The sequence below is a fragment of the Agrilus planipennis genome, unplaced genomic scaffold (genome assembly GCF_000699045.2).
Source record: "Agrilus planipennis isolate EAB-ADULT unplaced genomic scaffold, Apla_2.0 scaffold10, whole genome shotgun sequence".
NCBI classification, from domain to species: domain Eukaryota; kingdom Metazoa; phylum Arthropoda; class Insecta; order Coleoptera; family Buprestidae; genus Agrilus; species Agrilus planipennis.
The window spans coordinates 329,301-342,953 of record NW_020442465.1 but is presented as its reverse complement, the minus strand read 5'-3'; the positions used below and the strand labels follow the sequence as shown (position 1 = coordinate 342,953).

At 34.1% G+C, this 13,653-nt stretch overlaps 1 protein-coding gene across 1 annotated transcript in view; it reads left to right on the top strand.

Moving 5' to 3' along the window:
- LOC108732456 (disco-interacting protein 2) overlaps window positions 1-13,653 on the top strand; it is a 108,392-nt gene that overhangs the window by 84,133 nt on the left and 10,606 nt on the right. The window contains exons 6-9 of the mRNA XM_025981043.1: window positions 4,745-4,876; window positions 8,259-8,504; window positions 8,565-8,837; window positions 8,894-9,055. Of these exons, the coding sequence (XP_025836828.1) occupies window positions 4,745-4,876; window positions 8,259-8,504; window positions 8,565-8,837; window positions 8,894-9,055 (813 nt within the window). The remainder of the gene's footprint in view (window positions 1-4,744; window positions 4,877-8,258; window positions 8,505-8,564; window positions 8,838-8,893; window positions 9,056-13,653) is intronic.

Here is a 13,653-nt window from a genome sequence, read left to right as displayed (position 1 = left end):
ACGACAAAAACTATTTATTTACACTAATTATTAAAGAACTTAAAAACACTATTAAATTATTACTAAACTTAGGTTATGAATTATTCTATTTATTTACACAACTATTGATATATCACTATTCACTGCGCTATTTATTTCACTGTTATCACTGTCAATTTATTTCTGGATTCACTTCTGCAACGGTCAATTTATTTCTTTTCCCTTCGGCTCTTTTGTTTACTTTCTGGAACCTTCTGGAAATATCCGGATAGTTTATTTTTTCTTTGAACTGTTTTAACTGCTTTCCCAGAACGCAGGTACGACACACACATTTACAAATACTGCACATGAAGAAAGGCGCCCGCGGCTAATCGGTGAATCGATAAGCCATTCTCGCACACGTGTGCCCGATCGCACACAAACACACTCGTGCTCGCTACAATATAATAAATTATTTTTAATTGGCTGCTAATTTTTTCCGTTGTAATAAGTCCCAGTAAAAAAAACAATAAATGAAATGGTATCTACCGGTAATGTTGCAAAACAGAAAAGAAAATAATTAATCTGTTCTACGTAGTTAGCGCTCTCAGAAGTCATTAAATAATTGTTTGCGCTGTTCAATTTACAGGTAATCCTACTCTGCTTTTATGATTGCCTGTTCCGTTTCTATAATTAGTTTTGTAATTGTATTGTTTTTCTTCCAAACGAGCGGTTCGATGTTGTTCCCTTGTTTCTGTGACATGACGTCGAATGAGAGGGGTGGGGGGTAAAGGCGGACGTTGTACCAGTAGAAACCATTATAAGCTACTGTTTCCTGAAAAACAGAATTTGACGTGAAATACGATCTTCCCCGGAATGTTTTCTCAGACGTGATATTTAACAACTTTGAAATGCGAACGTAATCCGTAATCATATTTGGGGCACACAAGTCAAATTACTGCTTTTTAATTTTTTTTCACTCAGTATTCATGATTCTAGTCACTTCATCATAAGGCCGTCAGTTCTAAGACTGGTTTCGTTTTCTTTTTATTGAACCATTACAACCCACAATAACATTTAATCGAAAATGCCCCATTTGAAAAATTAAACTTCAAGCCATTTTTAATATGCTCAAGAGGTAATTATCATTATTATGTTACAAATTCGACTGTTGATCATCTCTAATTGTTCAATTGTATTCATCATTGTGGTACCATCGGCGAGTTTTTGGTTGTAATAATTATTTTAGTCTAAAATGACTCCTGCACGTTAGTTTTGACTCATTCCAGAAAACAAGTCAATATTGTCAAATGTTACCTTGAAAATAATAAATAAACTCCTGTATTATTATCTAAATGGAAACTTACATACGTAAAATAATTTATTTATGTTGTTAAAACCAGTAGATATTGGCAAAATGTAATTTCATATCTGCCTTGTTGTCTTCCAATGTAAATACAAGAAAGAAATTCGTCGTAAACACGGTGATTATTTTGATAACGGTACCCTTATTTGTTCAATATTGGATGCAATTATTCCGAAGAGGTAGTGCCTTCTTAGTTCAGTTTAGTTTCTAAAGTTTACCGTACATGTTATTCTTTTCCTTTTTAATGGTAAGTGAATTTATTTTTATTCAATCGGATTTTTAGTAATGTTATGATATTCGTGGCTTACAGTAGAATTCAAGTTGTTTTAAAAATGCATTTAACATAACGTTTCTAAACATAATGATTATTTCACAAAACCTTCATTATAAACTTCTACAGTGTACTTGATTGAGAAATTGAAAGGGTAGCTCGGATTTTTAATTAAAGAAGCATATGCAATANTACAATTTTGAATTTAACATAATCAAATGACATGATTCAAACAACTGTATGACATTTCTTATAAATAATTATTAAAAAGGTTGTTAAAGGTGTATGTTTGGAGCGCGGCGACTGATGCGAAACATGGACAGTGGGCGCAGTGAAAAAGAAAAGGTTAGAAGCGTTCGAAGTGTGGTGTTATAGGCGAATGATGAGGATAACGTGGATAGAAAAGGTTAGAAATGAAGAGGCATTAGAAAGAATAGGAGAACAGAGGACTATAGAAGTCAATAAGAAATAGGCGAGATAGAGAGACATATTAGAGGCAGACACGGAAGTTAGTAGGGGTAGAGGTAGACCTAAATTAGATTACTGTTCGCAAATAGTTAAGGATGTGGGTTGTTGTAGTTTTAGGGAAATGCGAAGATTAGCTCAGGATAGGAATGAGTGGAGATGCGTGTTCAACCAGTTTTAGGACTGGCGACCTTATGATAATGATGAGGGGCTAAAAATAATGTTAAGAAGTGCTCAGTGGAATTAAGAACTTTGGTCAGAAATAACGAAGTATATTTTAAGAATCTGGGAATTGTTTATGAAGTCTATAAGTCGTTTAGAGTAAAATTTCCGTATTATGTATGTGCAAAGATCCTATTCGATAAAAACAACAATTTATGATTAAACGGTCAAGTTTCCGGAAAGAAGAAAAATGTGCAGTGTTAGTGACTTTATCAGGAAAATTGTAGCAGAAACCGTTTAATTTCAGAGCGCTGACTTTTATAAATCGTACGAAGGAGAAAAGAAAATCGATTTGTCTAGACTGTTAAGACATCTAAAAATTATCTCTTCCCTTCAAGAAACGTTTCGTATCCGAAATCTATCTCTTGGAAAGTTTCAATGGAATCGCGCTGTGAATTTCTATTGACGGTCTCATTTCTCTTATTATCCGACCATTTCAAATCGAACTGGAAGGATATTGTAAGATATACATATTGCTTTTTCATTACGTAATCGACTTAAAGCACCAAGTTGACGAAACTACGAAAAGCTATATGCTTTTAGGATAAGTCCTAGATGTGCACGAAGCGAGAGTTTAGTCGCTTTTTTTAAAAAATTTCTGCGAAATCACACTACAAAAATCAATAAATTGTTTTTTTACTCGGTGTACGTTATTTTGGGACGATATCATTAAAAACAAATTATCGTATGTACCTACAGTAGAATTCGCTTATAATGACATCGAAGGGAAATGATAAACACGTCAAACCAGCGGGCGTCATACAAAGCATGGTCATAGAAAATAGACAACTTTCTATTTTGGTTAATTATTTAGTTTAATAAAGAGAAAAACTGCAAATTGTATATATTTATTAACAGAAAAATNATTGATGTATTGTTACACGAATGTGTAGGATGATGATCTAGCGGTGTACGAGTGTAATTTTAAGCTGATTCTGATGACCGTCTACAATGAGTCACGTAAGTATTATTTATGTGGGTTAGTACAGTTAATAAAGAAGTCACATTCTCTCCAAAGTATAAATTATCGTGATCAGCAAAAAACAAAAACAGAGAAGAAGAAGAGTAGCACCATAAAACAAGAAAGACGAATAGGTTCCAATATCCCCCCAGTTTCTTCGACATTGCTCATACATTCACCGTATTCGTAAATCCACTCCTGATGACTCAAGTTTTGTTCGTCGAAATTTGTTTTCATTCCAATTTAAAAGTTGTTTCTTATTTGAGGTGTTGGTGATTTTTTCCTCTCCTATAAATAAGTTATGAAGCGAAAATTGCGTGTTGAATTCATTACTACATTTTGGAAAATAACGAACGGCAGTTTTCTTTTTTACGGCTAAAGTGAGTGTGTGCAGAAATTGAAGTTGTTGCTTTTCTCGTTATTCATCATATTTATCTTCCAAACTTTCAGTTATTGACCTACATTGTTGCAAAAAATGTTTCTATTTTTTTTGTAGTAAATAAAGAATTTTGAGCTGATATTATTTATTATTATTATATTATATTCGCAATAATCACAGAGACAAAGTTATTTGATGGCACGTCTATGACCTGATTACACTTTTCTTTATAAAAATGACACGTCAATACGTAAAGGTTCACCATCCCTGTTATATACGATAGATCTGATGAAATATCACCTCAAAAAGTACAACTCACACAATTTTGTTGTTCGTAAATCAATTTTTAAAATCCAGTTCTAGTTGTGTGTAATTGCACTTGCATCAAAAATAATTGGTCAAAACATGAATATTACAATTCAAACACAATCATATTAAGTACCTAGTGTGAAAGTATTTTAATGAATTCACTTGAACATAAGTCATTTTTAGAAATTTATAATCGCCTTTTTATTTTTTCTAATAAATTTAAATTGTCTCGAAAATATCGAATTTATTGAACGTATACTTATTATAATTGCTATTTATGTCAATGAAAGTGTATATAATAATAATAAAGTAGAATTAAAGTATTAACCATCTGGTAAACTGGTAAGTAAAAGGTATTATCCACGCATTAAATTTGGAGTTACAAAAATGAAAACAATTTTCTCATCGGCAATTATGCAGTGAATGTTTACTGTAATTATTAGCATTTGATTGAGTATCAATATTTATAATGCTTTGAAGATCAAAGCTATTAATTATCTGCTTGGTGTCAATAGTTGTTTTAAATTACAACCTAAAACCCGAATGTTGCACGTAAAATATAAATTGTATTTACATGTTCTTATATTATAATTTATTAAGTACTTTAATAAATGAAAGTTGAGAAAATTATTTACTTTTTCATTTTAGAAAGCTTCCAAAATGGAAATCTTTTTGTTTTATTTTTATGTTTAGTAAAATTTGTAGGTACTTCAAATTGGTTATTACACACATGCACTTTTGGATATTTATCAGAAAGTGTAATTTTTTTTTGCATATACGAACATTAGCAACATCTGCTATCATTAATTGCAGAAGTTCGACAGGAAGCTGTTCAACAAGCACTTGCCCAAGCAATGCAGAACCGGTATAAGCCTTCTCTTCCTATGCCATCCAAAAGAACTTCCGTTATGGCTCGGAGTCCTGATAGGGAACATCAGGAATCAGGTGAGTTGCTAGCAAAATCTAATTGCAAATATAGGCTTTGCTCTGTGTTTACATTGCATATATAACCTAATCTGATGGGCAAAACATGTCATTTTTAGTCCCATTGCAGTCCTAAAGGACAATATTAAAAAAAAAAAATTCAAATAGATGTAGTGGAAAAATATACGTATTCACCAAATTGGTGCATTTTCGTTCTTGTTACATAAATGAATGAAAGAATGTCGGCAAAGGAATGTGTAATTGTTATGTTATGTTCAATGAGCTTTTTGCCTTATTTGTATACATGATGGGATCACTTGGGCAAATGCTGGGACAATTATTATGTTCCACAGATAATCTTGCAATTCTCCTGTATCTTCATTTCGTCTGTCTTATCTTTTTATTCCAACTTCCACCTTTCCGTTTCCACGATCCTTGTAAGAAGGTTGATAGAGAATAGAGCCTTCTACCCTTCACTCCGGCTTTGCACCGCAGTATAGATTGGAGCAACTGTCTGTCCACCNAAAAGCTCATTATTATACTGACTCTTGTTTATTAAACAAACTTTTTCATACAGTACCTGCCGAAAGTTTTGTTTAATCATGAATAGTAGTGCGAGTCGAAAACAAGCATTAAAGCCTTTAATATGTCTTCAAATAAAAATAAACATCTCGTTGATATTTTCAGTAGTAATTGGTATCAATATCAGCACATTTGAGCATTGCAATTTTAGTGGATAAAATAGTCAATTTTTCCGTGCAGTACTATACGGTTTATACGCTCCTCACCGGTTAAGAGTTTGGCCGCGAGTTGTCTCCTTCCTTTTCTGGCCTAGTGCTGTTCTTTTTTACTTTGCGCCTGTCAAACTGAAGGTCACATCGCTACAGAAAGTAAACGAAGTATACATACAGCTCATTCCTGTGCATTATCTGTTTGTTACATGGCCAGTGGAAAGTTGTTAAAAATAGCTTGTCTCATTCATCGTGAATGCGTGCGCGCACACAGAGCGACGTTATTCCGCGAAATGGTTACCAGTTACTAAACCAAATCTAATTGCTAAGTAAATAACACAGAAAATAAAATTATAGTCTCTTAAAAAACATAGTAACGCTTAGAAAATTATTGAGATCGAACACAGACATTACAAATATACTTTTTTATTTTACTGCCAACGCCAACACATTGGTCATGCATGCAACCTTTCCATTACATACACTGGATCATGTTTTCTTCACGATCTTTCTTAGATCGTTGGCATAAGCACGATTCTTTAGCTTTTATTTTTTTGTTCTTCGTGCAAGTTTCATTTGCATTCCTTCTTTTTTTAATTTTATTGACTTCATTTTCTGTTTTGACCATATTTATTACCTCATAAAAAGTTGAGTAAATTATTAAACAAATTTCTCAATACCTTAGTCGTACCAGTACGAGAAACGAATTTTGCACAGCTACCACTTAAGCAGTGGGGTCTTCTAAGTCGAAAACTAAAACCACCTACATAATCTAAAAAAAAAAAACAGGTGCAACAAAGAAGTGAAACTTCTTTGGCGATCTCTATACCTTTATAACGAATAAGTAATGATTGGTGAAAGAGAGAGTACTAGAATTTTTAAGATTTATGTTTTCCAGCATATTTTAATTTTAAGTCCACCTAAGGAGTATTACTTCAATACGTTTTTATGTAATTCGATAACAAAAAAATGATCAAATTTTTATCGCTTCTGTTTATTTTTCGAAGTGCTTAAGAAACCGTAAACTATCAATAACTGCAAGGAATTAGAATTAATACATAATAACACAAACTCTTAAATAAATATTAATTGTTGTTAAATAAACATTTACTGTAATACACTTACTGTAATATAACTGCACAGATTTAACCAAAACATTAATTTAGCCCTATAGTATAGTGAATATACAGTATAGAATAATATATGAGATGCCGGTCACTAACAGCAGACCGTAATATCGATATGCGCATGCGCGCCTTTCTATTCTCATAGCCAATCGCGTCGCCAGATAAGACGTTGCAAAACGGTTCGTTTCATGGCCTTGAGATTTTACTCCCATCGACCCTAAAGAAGTTTTACCGATTGTGCATGCTTGAACTTTTGTCAGATGAGTATTAAAAACAGATGTTAACAAAGAAAAAAGCCAACGATCACATTTTTGCTGTACAAAGCTTACAAATGAGTCCATATTCTTACTCAAAACCGTGTATTTACTTACTTTTTAATTATTTTTCATTTACGAAGCCGGTCGGCCTTAACTCCTTAAGGTTTGCTCGCTCGATTAAATAGCTCTGGTTGACGGTACTGTAATGTTCCTGGGTTTATCAAAATTAACGTCTAAGACTGATAACGACAAAGAATATTTATTTACACCATTAAATTGTTACTAAACTTAGATTATGAATTATTCTATTTATTTGCACATATATTGATATATCACAATTCACTGCGCTATTTATTTCACTGCTATCACTGTCAATTTATTTCTCGATTCACTTCTGCAACGGTCAATTTGTTTCTTCCTCCTTTCGGCGATCATCTCCTCCTTTAAATACTCTTTTGTTTACTTTCTGGAACCTTCTGGAAACATCCGGATAGTTTATTTTTTCTTTGAACTGTTTAACTGTTTTTCCAGAACGCAGGTACGACACACACATTTACGAATACGGCGCACGTGAAGAAAGGCGCCCGCGCCTAGTCGCCGAATCGATAAGGCGTTCACGCACACGTGTGCTCGATCGCACACAAACACATTCGTGCTCGCTACAATATAATAAATTATTTTTAATTCGCTGCTAATTTTTTCCGTTGTAATAAGTCCCAGTAAAAAAAACAATAAATGAAATGGTATCTACCGGTAATGTTGCAATATAATAAATTATTTTTAATTGGCTGCTAATTTTTTCCGTTGTAATAAGTCCCAGTAAAAAAAACAATAAATGAAATGGTATCTACCGGTAANAAAATCTTTGCTATCTGTGTATCGTTTTCATTTCTTTCTAAATTTCGGGGCGATCAAAATTTTTTATCTTTTTAGGTGTAATATTGAGATAATTGACCATGTAGTTAAATAGCCAAACAGACAGACAGACAAGAAAACATAACCATGAAGGAGGATTTCTTTCTGTTGTTCTTTTGTGTATGTTTGTTTAATAGAATTAAAATTATCTACGTTCCCGTATTACCCCCGTTAATGTAGGTAGTAGTATAAACGTGGCGACTCTGGACTACTCCAATCAATGACCTTGCCCTTGAGATATTTTATCAAGGTCAAGGACTTTATTACTTTTTCGTAAAAATTGCTGTGGAAGTCAAGCAGGCAACGTAAAATGTTCTTCGATTTATTTTAATTATTTAAAACTAGCTCTAATCACGGTTTAAATTATTTTTAGAGTCGTCATCGGACGAAGATAGCATAGTTAATGAAGAAGCAGTAGAAAGTACTCCAGAAAGAGAACGGATACGAGACAGAAGTACACCCCAGATGCTACCTCCACCTCCTCTGTCAGATACAAGTAGCACCGGTTCACCACCGCCGTTACATCACAGGCCTCGAATGCCACCCCCAACTAATTGGGACCATCGAAGCAAAACTGAAATTACCGATATTAGCGACGTCATGCAAAACTTTAGGCCTTGTATGTAGAACATTGAAACTACTAAAATACGTTAGGTGTATACTTATTATATTTTTGTAGATTCTCAAGCACCTGACGTAACACATACGACTGCTCAAGGGGGTCGCAGATCAACCGGTGCGGCAGATAGGGTAAACAGGTATTCCTCTTCCGCTTCCGAAGATACCATAAGTACGGGCACCGGACGATGGAAGGTGTCCGCTAAAATTCAACAGTTGCTCAATACTCTTAAGAGGCCTAAACGTAGACCTTTACCTGAATTTTACGAAGATGATGATATAGAATTAGAAATAGCAGCTAATCCGAAAGATCCTAATGCTCCCAAACCAGAAGGTAAATTGGCAAACCAAGAAAATGGAAGAATAAATGTAATAATGCTTTTCATGTAGGAGGTTCCATGACACCAGCCGTAGGCGACCAGCTAGTAGTACCTTCTGGACTTCCAAGAAATTTGGAGGCAGCTGTAAGTCGATATGGATCTGCATCTTTTAAAGCGCCCGTTGCCACTGTTCTAGACCCTAACGGGAAATTGACAACTACTTTGACTTACGGTAACGAGAGTTTAGTCGCTTTTTTTAAAAATTTTCTGCGAAATCACACTACAAAAACCAATAAATTGTTTTTTTACTCGGTGTACGTTATTTTGGGACGATATCATTAAAAACAAATTATCGTATGTACCTACAGTAGAATTCGCTTATAATGACATCGAAGGGAAATGATANACTTTTGGATATTTATCAGAAAGTGTAATTTTTTTTTGCATATACGAACATTAGCAACATCTGCTATCATTAATTGCAGAAGTTCGACAGGAAGCTGTTCAACAAGCACTTGCCCAAGCAATGCAGAACCGGTATAAGCCTTCTCTTCCTATGCCATCCAAAAGAACTTCCGTTATGGCTCGGAGTCCTGATAGGGAACATCAGGAATCAGGTGAGTTGCTAGCAAAATCTAATTGCAAATATAGGCTTTGCTCTGTGTTTACATTGCATATATAACCTAATCTGATGGGCAAAACATGTCATTTTTAGTCCCATTGCAGTCCTAAAGGACAATATTAAAAAAAAAATTTCAAATAGATGTAGTGGAAAAATATACGTATTCACCAAATTGGTGCATTTTCGTTCTTGTTACATAAATGAATGAAAGAATGTCGGCAAAGGAATGTGTAATTGTTATGTTATGTTCAATGAGCTTTTTGCCTTATTTGTATACATGATGGGATCACTTGGGCAAATGCTGGGACAATTATTATGTTCCACAGATAATCTTGCAATTCTCCTGTATCTTCATTTCGTCTGTTTCATCTTTTTATTCCAACTTCCACCTTTCCGTTTCCACGATCCTTGTAAGAAGGTTGATAGCCTTCTACCCTTCACTCCGGCTTTGCACCGCAGTATAGATTGGAGCAACTGTCTGTCCACCAGCGTCAATAAAGCGCCAGTAAAAATGATCGAATTTTTATTTATCGACGCGTGAATTAAACCTACATGTGAACCCAAGAAGTCGATAAAAGAAGAACAAATGTTAGCAATTGATAATAACTGCCAGCTAAAATTGTTTCGGTTAACTTGCGTCAATAACTTTTAAAGATATAAGAAACCAAGTTATCGCGCTCCGGGAAACTCTATTAATTTAATGCGTTTCGTGGCCGTTTTTTATATCAATTTGGCCAGTCCCTTATTTCTATTTCGTTTATTTTTATAGAAGGTCCTTTACCAGTTTATTTATTTTACATCGATTTAGCACACAACATTTTGAGATTCGTATTACCTGTTCGAGTGTGAATAGGGTGGAAATGATAATGCCCAGTTCTTTTCACCCTTCAATAACAAATTCGAACGTTTCAGGACATACTTTTCCACACGCTTTCCCAGCGACCTTTATTTATCTTTGTTCCCGTTTAGGTTCGAACATGCGTTGTATGAAAAGGGCCAAATTGATGGGTCTAGCATTTTATCTGTTTTTATTGACTCTTCTGAAAGGCCGGAAGTGGCTTTTTTCTCGTAAAAATAGCTTTTGTGTTCTTTTGATTGACTATTTAATGCTTCAAAGTGGACAATTCGTTAAATGTAATCAATATTTTTTTAAGCACATGAATGACTGGCTTTCCACTGTTTTTCTAAAGTACCTACTAATTTTGTGGGTTAATAGAATCTCACAAATTATCTTCTAAGACTGATAACGACAAAAACTATTTACACTAATTATTAATGAACTTAAAAACACTATTAAATTGTTACTAACTTTGGTGATAAATTACTCTATTTATTTACAGTACTGTTACTATTCACTGTTCTATTTATTTCACTTCTATCACAGTCGGTTTATCTTTTGATTCACTTCTGCAACGGTCAATTTATTTCTACTCCCCTTCGGCGATCATCTCTTCCTTTTTATACACCATTGCCTCCTTTCGGGAACATTCTCCAGCCGTCCAGAGAAGTCNTACTTTCTGGAACCTTCTGGAAATATCCGGATAGTTTATTTTTTCTTTGAACTGTTTTAACTGCTTTCCCAGAACGCAGGTACGACACACACATTTACAAATACTGCACATGAAGAAAGGCGCCCGCGGCTAATCGGTGAATCGATAAGCCATTCTCGCACACGTGTGCCCGATCGCACACAAACACACTCGTGCTCGCTACAATATAATAAATTATTTTTAATTGGCTGCTAATTTTTTCCGTTGTAATAAGTCCCAGTAAAAAAAACAATAAATGAAATGGTATCTACCGGTAATGTTGCAAAACAGAAAAGAAAATAATTAATCTGTTCTACGTAGTTAGCGCTCTCAGAAGTCATTAAATAATTGTTTGCGCTGTTCAATTTACAGGTAATCCTACTCTGCTTTTATGATTGCCTGTTCCGTTTCTATAATTAGTTTTGTAATTGTATTGTTTTTCTTCCAAACGAGCGATTCGATGTTGTTCCCTTATTTCTGTGACATGACGTCGAATGAGAGGGGTGGGGGGTAAAGGCGGACGTTGTACCAGTAGAAACCATTATAAGCTACTGTTTCCTGAAAAACAGAATTTGACGTGAAATACGATCTTCCCCGGAATGTTTTCTCAGACGTGATATTTAACAACTTTGAAATGCGAACGTAATCCGTAATCATATTTGGGACACACAAGTGAAATTACTGCTTTTTAATTTTTTTTCACTCAGTATTCATGATTCTAGTCACTTCATCACCATAAGGTCGTCAATTCTAAGACTGGTTTCGGTTTCTTTTTGTTGACTGTTCATCTTTAATTGTTCAATTGTATTCATCATTGTGATTTACATATTTTGGTCTAAAATGACTCCTGCACTCTAGTTTTGACTCATTCAAGAAAACAAGTCAATATTGTCAAATGTTACCTCGAAAATAATAAATAAACTCCTTTATTATTATTTAAATGGAAACTTACATACGTAAAATAATTTATTTATGTTGTTAAAACCAGTAGATATTGGCAAAATGTAATTTCATATCTGCCTTGTTGTCTTCCAATGTAAATACAAGAAAGAAATTCGTCGTAAACACGGTGATTATTTTGATAACGGTACCCTTATTTGTTCAATATTGGATGCAATTATTCCGAAGAGGTAGTGCCTTCTTAGTTCAGTTTAGTTTCTAAAGTTTACCGTACATGTTATTCTTTTCCTTTTTAATGGTAAGTGAATTTATTTTTATTCAATCGGATTTTTAGTAATGTTATGATATTCGTGGCTTACAGTAGAATTCAAGTTGTTTTAAAAATGCATTTAACATAACGTTTCTAAACATAATGATTATTTCACAAAACCTTCATTATAAACTTCTACAGTGTACTTGATTGAGAAATTGAAAGGGTAGCTCGGATTTTTAATTAAAGAAGCATATGCAATATTTAAAATTTAATGAGTTCTCTAAAGGTTTATTTTATTTATCCCAGTACCTATAAAATACTGACAAATTAATGCTGTTAACAAGGTCTGTTTGTGACAGTTTTGCCAATTTTAAAACTTAATTTGAATAGTAAGGTTTTATCTTTGTGGTCGGAATATTTTTCTCTGGCTTAATAAAAACTGGTATTAAAATGACAGAATAAATAAAAAAAATATGGCATAGGAGCTAAAAAGTCACTTCTATGCTCGCAAACGGTTAATTTAAAAATTCGAAAAAGGTTGTTAAAGGGGGATGTTAGGAGCGCGGCGCTGTATGGGTGCGAAGCATGGACAGTGGGCGCGGCGGAAAAGAAAAAGTTAGAAGCGTTCGAAATGTGATGTTACAGGCGAATGATGAGGATACCATGAATAGAGAAGGTTAGCAATGAAGAAGTGTTAGAAAGAATAGGAGAACAAAGGACTCTATGGAGTTCAATAAGAAATATGCGAGATAGGTTAGTAGGATACCTTCTCAGGCATGAAGGTCTAGTCAGAGAAATATTAGAGGCAGAAACGGGAGTTATAAGGTGTAGAGGTAGACCTAAATTAGATTACTGTTCGCAAATAGTTAAGGATGTGGGTTGTTGTAGTTTTAGGGAAATGCGAAGATTAGCTCAGGATAGGAATGAGTGGAGATGCGTGTTCAACCAGTTTTAGGACTGGCGACCTTATGATAATGATGAGGGGCTAAAAATAATGTTAAGAAGTGCTCAGTGGAATTAAGAACTTTGGTCAGAAATAACGAAGTATATTTTAAGAATCTGGGAATTGTTTATGAAGTCTATAAGTCGTTTAGAGTAAAATTTCCGTATTATGTATGTGCAAAGATCCTATTCGATAAAAACAACAATTTATGATTAAACGGTCAAGTTTCCGGAAAGAAGAAAAATGTGCAGTGTTAGTGACTTTATCAGGAAAATTGTAGCAGAAACCGTTTAATTTCAGAGCGCTGACTTTTATAAATCGTACGAAGGAGAAAAGAAAATCGATTTGTCTAGACTGTTAAGACATCTAAAAATTATCTCTTCCCTTCAAGAAACGTTTCGTATCCGAAATCTATCTCTTGGAAAGTTTCAATGGAATCGCGCTGTGAATTTCTATTGACGGTCTCATTTCTCTTATTATCCGACCATTTCAAATCGAACTGGAAGGATATTGTAAGATATACATATTGCTTTTTCATTACGTAATCGACTTAAAGCACCAAGTTGACGAAACTACGAAAAGC